General features: G+C 35.5%; 1 protein-coding gene across 3 annotated transcripts in view; it reads left to right on the forward strand.

Annotated features, from left to right (window-relative positions):
- Positions 1 to 11637, forward strand: part of ZNF326 (zinc finger protein 326) — a 46391-nt gene extending 34754 nt beyond the window's left edge. For all 3 annotated transcript variants that reach the window (XM_045801819.2, XM_087866091.1, XM_087866092.1), the window contains one exon: positions 1212 to 11637. In XM_045801819.2, the coding sequence (XP_045657775.2) occupies positions 1212 to 1583 (372 nt within the window). In that variant the 3' untranslated portion in view covers positions 1584 to 11637. The remainder of the gene's footprint in view (positions 1 to 1211) is intronic.
- Positions 11638 to 12933: the final 1296 nt, after the last annotated feature.

The following is a 12933-nucleotide window of genomic DNA, read 5'->3' on the forward strand; positions in this document are numbered from 1 at the left end:
ATATGGTCTAGTGTATGAGACTTAATCCAAACACATAATTCAAGTATCTATATAAATTAATATAAAAAAGTTATATCTGTGAATGTTAGTGAATTACAGTTTTTTTTTTTTTTTAAAGATTTTATTTATTTGAGAGAGAAAGAGAGCACGAGCAGGGGTAGAGGCAGTGGGAGAGGGAGAAGCAGACTCCCCGCTGAGCAAGGAGTTGATCCCAGGACCCTGAGATCATGACCTGAGCCCAAGGCAGACGCTTAACCAACTGAGCCACCTCGGTGCCCATAGTGAATTAAAGACTTAGCTACTTTTTAAAAGTAAAAGTAAGGCATAGCTAATAGGTACCTGATTTTCATTCATTTGCATTTTTAAAAAGACTTGATTTTCATTTGAGTGTTTTTTATTTATTTATGTATTTATTTTTTAAGATTTTTATTTATTTATTTGACAGAGAGACAGCCAGCAAGAGAGGGAACACAAGCAGGGGGGATGGGAGAGGAAGAAGCAGGCTCCCAGCATAGGAGCCTGATGTGGGGCTCGATCCCAGAACACCGGGATCACGCCCTGAGCCAAAGGCAGACACTTAATGACTGAGCCACCCAGGCGCCCCATTTGAGTGTTTTTTAATTTTTTTTTTTTTTAAAGATTTTATTTATTTATTTGACAGAGATAGAGACAGCCAGTGAGAGAGGGAACACAAGCAGGGGGAGTGGGAGAGGAAGAAGCAGGCTCATAGTGGAGGAGCCTGATGTGGGGCTCAATCCTATAACGCCGGGATCACGCCCTGAGCCGAAGGCAGACGCTTAACCGCTGTGCCACCCAGGCGCCCCCCATTTGAGTGTTTTTTAAAGAGATCCTACCACAGTAGTACATTGAATCCTGGTGTAATTTAGGAGAACATAAATCTTTGCTTTATCTACTTTGTTTCTACCAAAACCCACATATTTGCTTTTGTCATATGTATATGATTTTAGAAATTCAGTTAGGAAAATGTGGCCTTTAAGTGTTGCGGTTTATGGAATGTAAAGTAGTGACTTAAGTAATTTATCACCTTGGTATGAAGTAGGTACTGAGCAAATACGTAGTGGATTTTTCATGAGTCAAAATAAAAAGCTTCAGATTGTATTTATTTTTAATGTTACAGCAAATAAAAATTTCACTTATAACAAAAATGAATGTACTGATTTTAAAAGCTGTTTTTCCTCATGGCTTTTTAGGGTGAGAATCCTTTTGAAATTCAAGATCATTCTCAAGATCAACAGATAGAAGGAGATGAGGAAGAGGAAGAAAAGATTGATGAACCTATTGAAGAAGAGGAGGAGGAGGAGGAGGAAGAAGAGGAAGTGGGGGAGGTAGAGGAAGTAGAAGAAGTGGAGGAAGCAGAGGAAGTGGGAGAAGGAGGAGTAGTAGAGGGAGTGGAAGACACAGAAGAAGCAGGGGAGGTAGAGGGAGTGGGGGAAGGAGAGGCAGTGGGGGAAGGAGAGGCAGTGGGGGAAGGAGAGGCAGTGGGGGAAGGAGAGGAAGTAGAGGAAGAAGAAGCAAAGGAAGAGCCTGTTGACTTCCCTGTTGACCAACCTGAAGAAAATTAAATATAAGGTATTAGATTGAAAAGAAGCTTTAAATTTCTCTCCTAATATGGAAAAGGGTAAGAATTTTAATAGTTTAAAATATGAGAATTAACACCCATGTTGCATGCATTCCACACATTCAAATTTGTTTTATATAATTTCTAAATGTTTGGCATTTGTTTAATAAAATGAAGGTAAGACTATTTTAGTTTAGTTTTTATAGCTACCAAACTTAGATTAGATAAATTGTTTGTATAATTTTTAAGCTTAATTTTTATTACTTTATTGGTGTTAAGGATAACAGATGTGTATTGTTAGTATATCTAATCATTTGAACTTAAATGCTGCTGTTGGGAGTATATATTCAAGTGTGCATTAATGTTTTGAATACTTACCCTAGAAGAGATAAATTGGGCAAGTATTTTGTGCTCTGTGTATTTTTTTACGGCATTGGACATTGAATAGTAATTTGCGTTAAGATACGCTTAAAGGCTTTTTGTGACCATGTTTCCCTTTGTAGCAATAAAACGATTTTTACAAAAACTCTTTCCCTGGATTAACAATTTTAAATGAAACAATTCATCAATTAAATGAGTATTTAAGGTTTTTGTCTTAATGTAGTTTAGCTCACAGTATATCAAGATGATTGACAAGAGTTGAATTAAAGAAAAAATTCGATCATTTTTAAAAGTACTACTAAAATATTTTTTAACATATTTCAAGTTGAGGTCAGTCTATAACTGACTTGTTTATACTTGTTTCAGTTCCTTCCTTTTCTTTGTGCCTATGTCAGATCTTGAAATCTTGAAAATACATTTGGATACAAATAATTTTTTATAGTTGTGTTAGTTCTTTTGTCATGTCTGTTTTTAGCTGAAGAACCAAGAAGCAAACTATCACTTTTCTAAAAAAGAAGGATTTCTCTCTTGAATATTTCTTTTTTTCTTTTTTTTTTTTTAACCTTTTTGTAGTTTGTAGGCTTACATACTGAAAAAGAGAAGATGAGATTGACGGTCTATTTTCAAATGACCATCTATGTTACTGAAAAGTAGTGCTCTTATTTCTTTGAATCTTTACTCTGGCCTCTTTTGAGAGGGGGACTCTCAGTGAAATAAATTAGCTTCCCCAAATTTTGACACATTGAATGGATGAGTATATGGGAATATTAAGTAATTTTAAAGCATTAAGTACCTGAATGTATAGGCATTTGTAGAATTTCACAGGTAATTTCTTTTTGCATACAACAAAGCTTTTACAAATACATTTCGGGGGGTGCAATATGGGTTCATTGTTGTGGGCTAGATTTGCTTATCTTTAAGCTTTAAATCCTTTGTATCCACTTACAGGGTTCAGGGACAAATAAGAGAAGGTTAGTTGAGGACTGGAGAAATTTGGATCCTAGCTGAGTCTGTATTTGCTTAAATAGACTTCAGAAAGCATTTGTGCTCAGGAGTTAAAAATTTTAAGAATAATAGGACTTGATCAATGGTCTAGTTTCTCACTTGTTTATTTATTTAGTTTCTCCTTTATTTAAAAATATTTGTGTAGGGGTAAGGTAAAAGGAGAACAGATCCCTTTGGACTATAATTAGTGGGTTCTTTTGGTACTAATTAGAGTGTTTTTTTTTTTTTTTTTTTTAAAGAATGTCCCTAGTAATTTGAAATTTGAAACTTCTGGAAAGAATCCTGTAACAAGAGTCTGTATAACATAAGTAAACACTTTATTTATTTATTTAATTTTAAAAAAGATTTTAAGTAATCTCTATACCCAGCATGGGGCTCACACTCAAAACCCCAAGATCAGGAGTTTGATGCTCTACTGAGCCAGCCAGGTGCCCCATAAATGTTTTAGAATAAGAGATAAAGAACATCTAAATAGTAATTTTTTGTGGGAAACATGTAAAAACCTTTATTCAGACTAGCTTATTTGCAAGGTATTATTAATAAAGTGTATTTTGTTATTGTACTTACTTCAGAAGTTCAAATTTATGTATATCCTGTTTAGATAATTTGTAGATAGGCAGTTTAATTTGCAGGCAGATTAATTTTTGTGATCCTTAGAGTTTATATTTTCAGTACTTTTGTGATAAGAATTTATATGATGTCTTTAATAACCTTTCAACTTGTTATCCAACTATTGTTTATTAAAAATCTAAACATGTAATTAATAATAACCAAAGAAATTTATTTAAAACTTACACAGTTGTTTAAGCCAGATACCTAGGGACCGTCCTATATTCTTTCCTTTTTATTACCTCCCACCTCCAGTCTATCAGAAAGTCTGTTTTCTACTTCCAAAATTTATCTGTCCCCTCTTCCATGTTTCCTGCTACCAATCCCAGTTCAAGTCCCCATCATCTCTTTCCTAGACTATTAAAGTAGTTTATTAACTAATCTTGTTTCTAGTTTTGCCCTGCTAGATTCAGTTTTCCATACAGAAGTATAATCTTCTAAAAATATAATTAAGATAATACTAGCCTTCTATTTCTTTTCGTATCTGTGCACTTACTCATGGTAATCAGGCCTGGACTAGCATTCCTGTTTTATATCATGCTGTTCTTCTCACTGGCCATGGTGGCCTTCTGTTAGTTTTTAAATGAAGCTCTTCCCTATGTCCAGACCTTTGCACTTTTGTAATCTGTACCTGTTAGCTTTTTTTGGACTCTTTATCCTTTAGGTCACCTTAAATGTTAAGATGAGGCTCTTCTAAGGAGACATAAGGGCAGTAGTTTTAAATTTTTGTAAAAGTAAGGATTTGGGGCCCATGTACCCCAGATTTACTAGACCATATTCTTTGCAGATGATGTATTTTAATAGATACCTAAGTGATTCTGTTGGTAGTGGTCAGTGATTGCATTTCAAGAACACTTAGAGTGGCCTCAAATTTCTAGTGTCTGCAACTTCTGTATCAAAGCAGGAGCTTCTGCCCTTTAGTCAACAGGCACAGGTTTGGGGAATTCTCATGATGTTTTACGAAAGCATTGGAATGACCTGTTACAAATTTCTGGGAGTCAGAAAATTGGACCTTATTGTTTTTGTTGTTTTTCTCTCATTAGGTTATGTAATTCTTACAAGTTGAAGTTCTAATAATAGAACTAACAGTTTTCCCGTATAACAAGCTCTCTCATATCATTCCCCTACTTGAAGTGAAATCCTTTATCGGCTTTTTATACATGTCAGTGTAACTTCCAGATTCTTTTAATATGGCCTATGTGGTTCTGTAAGTTCTCTGTTCTTGCCTGCTTCTTCAGCCTTGTATCTCAGTCTTTAATATATTTATATTAACTGCCTGTGCCTGTAAACATTTGAATTTATGATATGCTTCAGGAGGCAGAATGGTTCCTAGAGTTGCCAAGATTTAACTATAATCTGTGTTACAAAATCTTGATATTATATTTTATATTACTATACTATAGCATATTATAAAATATACTTGTATTTTATAATATAATACTATATTTTATAATGGTATAGTATTATATAGCATATCTAAAAAACTGTTAATCCTTTCTAAGAATGAGGTGGAAATGACAAAATTTCTGCAGCAATTTGTATCCCAAAAGTCATGGACATATAGAAAAAAAGAACTACAAAGGCAAATGTTGGTAATGCATGTTAGCACGTGTTTGAGAATTCTCTTTTTATTGGCAAGATTGTTGTTATTTAGAAGTAGTTGGTATTAGATTATCTTATTATCAGACTTATATTATTTGACATTTACTTTGCCTACCAAGTTGTCCTTGCTGTGAATACAAACTTTATGTATATGTAAAATACACATATCATAAAATTTACTACTTTCACCATTTTTGAGCATACATTTCAGAGGCATTAATGACAGACTTTTGATTACAGTTTGGAATCCGTGGTAATTCTGATGGACAGAAAATGGAGTAGTCATGTAGGCAGAAGTGTTTTAGTCCATGTGACTGTTACAGTTCGTATTTTAAATTAACAGTGTGACTTTATTTGATAGTTCCTACCAGATGGCTGGTTCTCTGTTTGGTATGCAGCAAAATCAGGGAGCACTCAAGCCTGGGGGTGGACGCTTGGGTGTGGTAAATTCAGTCCGTGCTGCCACCAGATTGGGCCTCCTCAGAAGCGGTCATGCTAGTCTCTTCGTGCATTCCCCCTTCCCCTTCTCCTGATTTTCCTAGTTTTTGTTTAAAATTTTTTTAAAAGACTGTGTTTGAGGTAGGGGTGAGGCAGGATTGCTGGTGATAAGAGATGGCCTTGTTGGGGCGCCTGGGTGGTGCAGTTGTTAAGCGTCTGCCTTCGGCTCAGGGCGTGATCCCGGCGTTCTGGGATCGAGCCCCACGTCAGGCTCCTCTGCTGGGAGCCTGCTTCTTCCTCTCCCACTCCCCTTGCTTGTGTTCCCTCTCTCGCTGGCTGTCTCTTTCAAATAAGTAAATAAAATCTTTGAAAAAAAAAAAAGAGATGGCCTTCTTGGTGACCGAGAGTGTAGAAGGGAACAACTGTAAAGCAGCTTAGTTATTAGATAAATAGAGATTATGAATTTTGGGAGAGGTCCAGATCCAAATGACATACTGGATTCCAGTCATTATCTTCTAAGTCCTATTAAAATTACAGAAACTATACAATGATAAAAAATTACAGTAATAAAAATAAATTCATTACCACACTGGAAAGATACCAAGGTTGCTGTGAAGCATTTCTAGAAGATACAAAATAAGGAACCAGATCTTGGTGAAACAGAGAGCCACAGTCCACATAGAGATGAAAGTTAAGGAAGCACCCCCATTCTTATTTATTTATTTGTTTGTTTATTTATTTTAGAGCAGAGAAGGGAGGAGCATAGAGAGAGGGAGAGAGGGAACTTGGTCATGGAGCCTGATGCGGGGCTGGCCCTAACAACCCTGAGATCATGACCTGAGTGGAGATCATGACCTGAGCTGAAATCAAGACTTAGACGTTTAACTGACTGAGCCACCCAGGTGCCCATACCTCCATTTTTAGAGGCAGCTGTCAGAGTGGGTGACTGTAGTATGGTAAGCCATGTTATTGAAGGACTGACTAGTTATGCTAGTCCCTGGTTAGGAATCATGGTCCATGATACTCCTCCAATCTAAAGCCATAACACAGCTTGCTGTTTGCCAGTTAGAGTGAAACTGCTGATGTGGTAGACTCCCAGAGCATATATATATATAGCAGCTGTCAAAGTGTGGTAATGCCTTAGATGTTTTGTGGATACCACAAGGGGCTTTGATTCCTCATAATTAGAAAACAGTGGTTTTCTAAAACCTGGTGGCTGTCCATTTTCCATTTTTCCAACTGATTCCACCCTCCTCCTCCCTCACACAATTAAAATGCCAGGTTTCTTGTAATCAAAATCTGCCAGGGAATTTCATCAAATTGAGAAAATAAACTCTAGGTAGCAACACCAAAAGATCTAGTAGTTTTGCAGACCACCATCTGCAAGCCTCCCACTGCCTGTTTTCATATGGATTTTACATTTTTAAAGGGTTGTAGAAAAAAAAGAATATGTGACCGATACCTAATGTGGCTTCCAAAACCTAAAATACTTACTAACTGGCCCTTTACAGAAAACGTTTGCTGACCCCTAGGTTCAGTTCTCATTTACCCATAATAATCAACGCAGAAGCAACAGACATTTGAGGAAGAGAGCAACATGAAAGGTAAACAGTATACTTAACAAGCAGAAATAATCCTGGGGATATAATGCAGGTTAAAAAAAACAAACCTTTAAACTTTAAAATATTTTAGTAAATACTAAAGTAAATTTCGTATTTTATGTAATAATAATTAGTGGTAATTATACTAAGTATTTTTATATATAATGCTTAGATATAGCATTATATATCATTCTAATCTCCAAAGAATTTTAGAGGTTATTGCACTAATTTTAAAAAATGCAAGCTGTAGTGAGAAAGAAGTATCTTGGAAATAGTTATTATTGAGCTAGAATTTTAAGCTTCATGGGTACTTCCAGAATCTTATAAGAAAAGATCAGAAGATGGAAATCATGAGAAAAGTTGAGACAGAAGATCCAGGTAAACACCATCCATTTAAAATGAAACTTCATGAGGTTAGGAGCCATACGTATAGAGAATTTAGCATTGAAAGTCCTTTATCTGTCACAATGCTGGGTGCATTGTAAATGCTCAGTAAATATTTTTGAATCAATGAATATATGTATGTATGCATAGGAGGTCCAGAAGTTAAGAACAGAAAAAGTGAAGAAAAGAAGTAAATAATAGGAAGAAATTTTTTTCTGATGAAAGACTGACCACATACTAAAAGTCTGAAGTATTGAGGAAAATGAAGAGAGAGACAAGCACTTAAAATATATCCTGATAAAATTTCTATAATCCCAGGATAATGAAAACAATCTCAAAATTCCTTAAAGAGAAACAATTTACCTGTAAGGGAAAAGAATCACATTGGTCTCAGATATGTCATCTGTACATTGGGATGCTAGAAGATACTGTTATTTTTAAAGTTGCGTGGGAAAATTATTTTGAACTTAGAATTCTATCTTGAGTCAAACTGTCATTTTAAGAAAGAGGGCACAATAAAAACATTTTAGAAAATCAAGAACATGGAAGGATCCAGAAATTAACTGTCACAAAGCTATGCACAACAACATGGTATCAAATTATAATGAAAGACTTGAGGAGAAACTGGCAAATTTGCAATCAGAGCTTAGTATTTGAACACAGCCCTTTCAGAAATTATTGGCTGAAGAGTTCAAATATGAGGACACTGGTTTTTGAACCAAGTAATTAAAAAGCTTAATAATTAGAGTATTTCTTTTCAAATACCATGAAAAATGACCATGAAGCAAGCCACAAAGAAATTACATATAGGTTGTGTCCTGTTATCACAGTGCAATAAGTTAGAAATTAACAAGTGGATAGCAATCAATTAATAAAATCTAATCAGATATAAAAGTAAGCATGGTCCGTGTAATGCTTACGTTTAAAATGAAACAGCAACTTAGGAAAATTTAAGGAAGAATTCCTATTTTATTTAAGCTCTTCCAGATTATACAGAAATCTGAAATACCTCTTCAGTTTGGTTTCTGAGGCTAGCAGAACCCTTATTCCATAATGAAAGATAACTATAGACCCATCTCACTCAGGAGCAGATCTAATCACTGAAAAAACATTAGCAAATTAAATCCAGGAGTGTATGTGTCATGACGAGGTAGAGTTTATCCAGAGCATAGAGCATAATCTATTAATGTAACTCAATACATTAGGAAATCTATTACTGTAATTAAAAAAAGGCAGATGAAATGATAAAAAAAATCACATAATCTCAACAGATGCTGGAAAAACATTTCCTAAAATTTAACACAATCCAGATTTAAATCTTGTGAGGCTAGGAATAGAAAGAAAGCTGTTTAACTTGGCTGAGATGTCTACCGGAAACCTTCAGCAAACATCCACATTTGAGACAGGAACAAGCCTGTTGTCTCTACAATCACTTAACGACAAGAAATAGGTATATTAGGAGAGAGGAGTCTTTATTTCAGGCAGTGTGATGTGGAGATAGTGCAACCAAGAGAATTAATTGAAAAACTATTAGAGATGGGGCACCTGGGTGGCTCAGTGGGTTAAGCATCTGACTCTTCATTTCCACTCAGGTCGTGATCTCAGGATCGTGAGATGGAGCCCTGGTTTGGGGGGTTCTGTACTGGGCATGGAGCCTGCTTAAGATTCTCTCCCTCTGCCTCTGCCTGCCACTCCCCCCTGCCCCCAGGGGGCGTGCACGCACCTGTGTGCACTCTTTCTCAAAAAAAGAAAAAGAAAAACGATTAGAAATAATAAAAAGTACTTTTGTTTAATCATTCAACATAAGAAAATCTGTAGCTTTCTATAGACTAGCATGGCCAATTAGAAATGTGACTTTAAAACTTATTTGCAATAAAAATGTAAACTGTGTATTATTTAGGTGCAATCTTTATGGGAAAAGCACAAGATCCATATGAGGAAAACTACACATTTTTTTAAAAAAGATTTTATTTGAGAGAGCGAACGAGCAGTGGGGAGGGGCAGAGAGAGAGAGAGAGAAGCAGACTCTCTGCTGAGCAGAAAGCCCTATACAGGCTCGATCCCAGGACCCGGAGATCATGACCTGAGCAGATACTTAATTGAGCCACGCAAGCTCCCTGAAAACTATACATTTTAATAAAGGGTATAAAACGCCTGAATGAATAGTAAACATTCTATGTTCCTGTTTGTGTAAAAACTGAATATTGTCCAGATGTTAATTATCCTCAAATGAATTTATAAATTAGTTACATTTCCAATACGATTTTGTTACTTAGAATTAGTGTTGTTAGAAGTCACACACCTTCACAGTAGGAACAGGTCCCAGAAATTGCACCTGTGTTTGTACATTATTTCCATTGCTTACAACAGCCACATGAATGCACCTGCCAAGAAGGCGGGGAGTTGTGTTTATTCGGTAGGACATCTTTCCAGCTAAAAAGCAGGGGTTCTATTTTAGGAAAGGGGAAAATGGGTATACATAGCAGTGTATGCCATTTAAACTGGTTCAGAAGTTCATATGCAAATAAAAACAAAAACAATGAAAATTCAGTTTGCTTCTTACTAGAAATGTAAAACACCAATATATCAAAAGTAAGTAGATAAACAGATAAGTGAAACATTAAAGAAAATCAGTATTATATAAATATATAGTATATGATGAAGGTATAATTTTGAATCATGGATAAAATATAAAGTAGCCTAAAAATGGTTTAGAGACAGAATAGTCACACTGGGAAAAGACCTACCTATGTCATACTATGCACAAAAATAAATTTCAAGTGGATTAAAGCGATAAAGGTAAACACCCTACACAAGTATTAAAATGTATTAAAAACTCTTACACAAGTATTAAAATGTAAGAAACTTATAGTTTTGGTTTTTTCTCAGTAAGATATAAGCTCCGGCAGACATAGGGAGAAATATTGACAAATGTACATAAAAGAAATGGCTGTAGGGTGAAAGACTCTCTTAAGCAAGGTTGAAAGAAGAGTAGTAAAAGGGAAGAATATTTGCAATATGTACAAGAGACCGAAGATTAAGTCAATAAAGAGCTTCCATTTATCAGCCATTATGTTAATAAACATTCAAAGACTTATAATAGCCACTTCTGGTGAAAAAGTCCCTCTTCCACAAGGTTGATGGCTGAATAAATTGTTTCACCTTATTTGGAGGGCAATTTGGAAGTAACTAGCAGAATTTAAAATGCACAGACTGTTTGATCCAGCCATTCCACCTATAAATAGCCATTTATTTGCTTGAGGTCACAAATGCCTGAAATGTGCATGAGTACAAAGATAACTTACTTCACCTCATCTAAAATGTATTGAGGCTAGTACTTCTTTACTTTTACCAGAAGGTGTCGAAGGTTTTTAACACAACAAATACCACCTGGCTGATAGCAACAGTAAGATACCATCAATTGTTAGAAGCAGTCCAGCCTGACGGATGATAAAACGGGGTGAGGGAAAAGTGTGTCTAAGAAATGCTTAAACAAGACTATAGAAGAACAGTCTTTGAGCATTTGTAATAATGAGAAACTGGGAACCTAAATATTCAGCAACAAAGGAATGATTAAAATGTGAAGTCATTACAATACTCCCAATACTGTATAGCCATTGGAGACAATAAGAGAGATCTGTATGTTTTGACGTGGGAAAATCTCCAAGACATACTGTTCAGAGGAAAAGAGGAGGTATAATGTATGTATTAGAATTTTACTTGGAAGAAATATATATGTATAAACTCCAAACTATATATTTGTATAGAAATGCATAAAAATGACAGTAATATATTTACATAGAAGAAAAGTTGGAAACGATACATAGTGTTTACATGTGAGGAGGGAAGTTTCATTGTGAAAGTGTTTTTTTAACTGCTTATTTCTGTTTTTCTCTTTTGTTTTTTAAATACTAAGGATATAATCATGTGTCATGTTTATAATGTAAATGTTTAAAAAGAATCTGGAAAATACAGAGAAATATAAAGAATAAAATAAAAATACCTAGAGTACAATTGCCCAGATAATAGCACCATTAACAGTTTTGTGTATTTCTTTCTAATCCATTTTTCGTTGCAGCTGGGTAGATGGTGACACTGTTCTTTGAGGTAGGTGAAATAGGAATAGCAGGTGTAGGTGAGGAAGAGGATAAATCAGTTTGGGGGCGTGTTAAGTTGGCATTGCCTGTGGGGTACTGAAATGGTGCTATCAAGCAATTGGATATATGGGCAGGGAGCATAGGGGGAGCTCATGATCAACTTACAGTATTAATGCTTTCCCTTTCAAGTGATGGATTTTAATATTCCTGTGTCTGACACGAATAAAAATGTCATTTCTTGTGGCAGCATAGTGTAACATGACTTATTAGCCCTGGAATTCAACAGCTCTTCCTTCCCTGCTGTTGCCCACCCCCTACCCTTGCTGTATCATTTTCTAGTTCTGTCCATCTGTCCATCTTGGGAAAAACATTTAAATGAAAAAAAGCCTCAGTTTTCTTATCAACAAAATGAAAGTAATGTTACCTTACTTGCACGATTGTTGCAAAAATTAAATACGTAGCACTGCCCTGAAATGCTTAGTTAGCTCTCAACATTTAAATTTTAGTTTTTTTACTGTTACCTAAATATATCACTGCACATTTATTTGTTTATTTTTAAGTAGAAATAAAAGAGAAATGGGAGTACTGACCTGGTAAGTCTTTGGTAAAATTAATACAGAAATCTAGGTGTGGTTTTTTTTCACATTCATTTCAACGTAAGTCTTGATCTTTCACGATGTGTTTTAAAGATTACATTTACTCTTCTCTGTAAGGTTTGCACAGGCCTTTGGTCAACATTAACAAAATCACAACCTGGTAATTTAAAACAATGAAAGGGAGATAATTCATGAGCGTCTCATATAACAGAACTAATTAATCAGTTATTCCAAACAACTCTTTCCTTCAGCGTCAGAGCTGCTCACCTGACCAGGATATTAAATAACCTGCTAATGTTAGAGCTGCACACTCAGCCACCACAAAGAGGTAAATAACTCTCCTCAACTGGGATTTGGATTGCTTGTTGGTGCTGAGGTCACTATCACTGTTAAATGACAGATGTTTTCTGAAAATCCCGTGCATCTCTTCTTGTAATATAAAGTTCAGTGCCTGCAACAACAGGGTGGTGGGCTTTAATAACTGTTAAATTCATTCTTTAGAGATTTTACAAAGATGTCCTATTGCTCCTGGAGGACTCCCTTGACACCCAACTCTGCATTTTCTTTTTGCATAATGCCTACAATTTAGAGCCACCAGGCTCCCAGTTGTATAGCTCCTGTATCCTTGGTTCAGTACAACC

Source organism: Ursus americanus, chromosome 12, assembly GCF_024610735.1.
Source record: "Ursus americanus isolate L20-20 chromosome 12, mUrsAme1.1.p, whole genome shotgun sequence".
Taxonomy (NCBI): Eukaryota; Metazoa; Chordata; class Mammalia; order Carnivora; family Ursidae; genus Ursus; species Ursus americanus.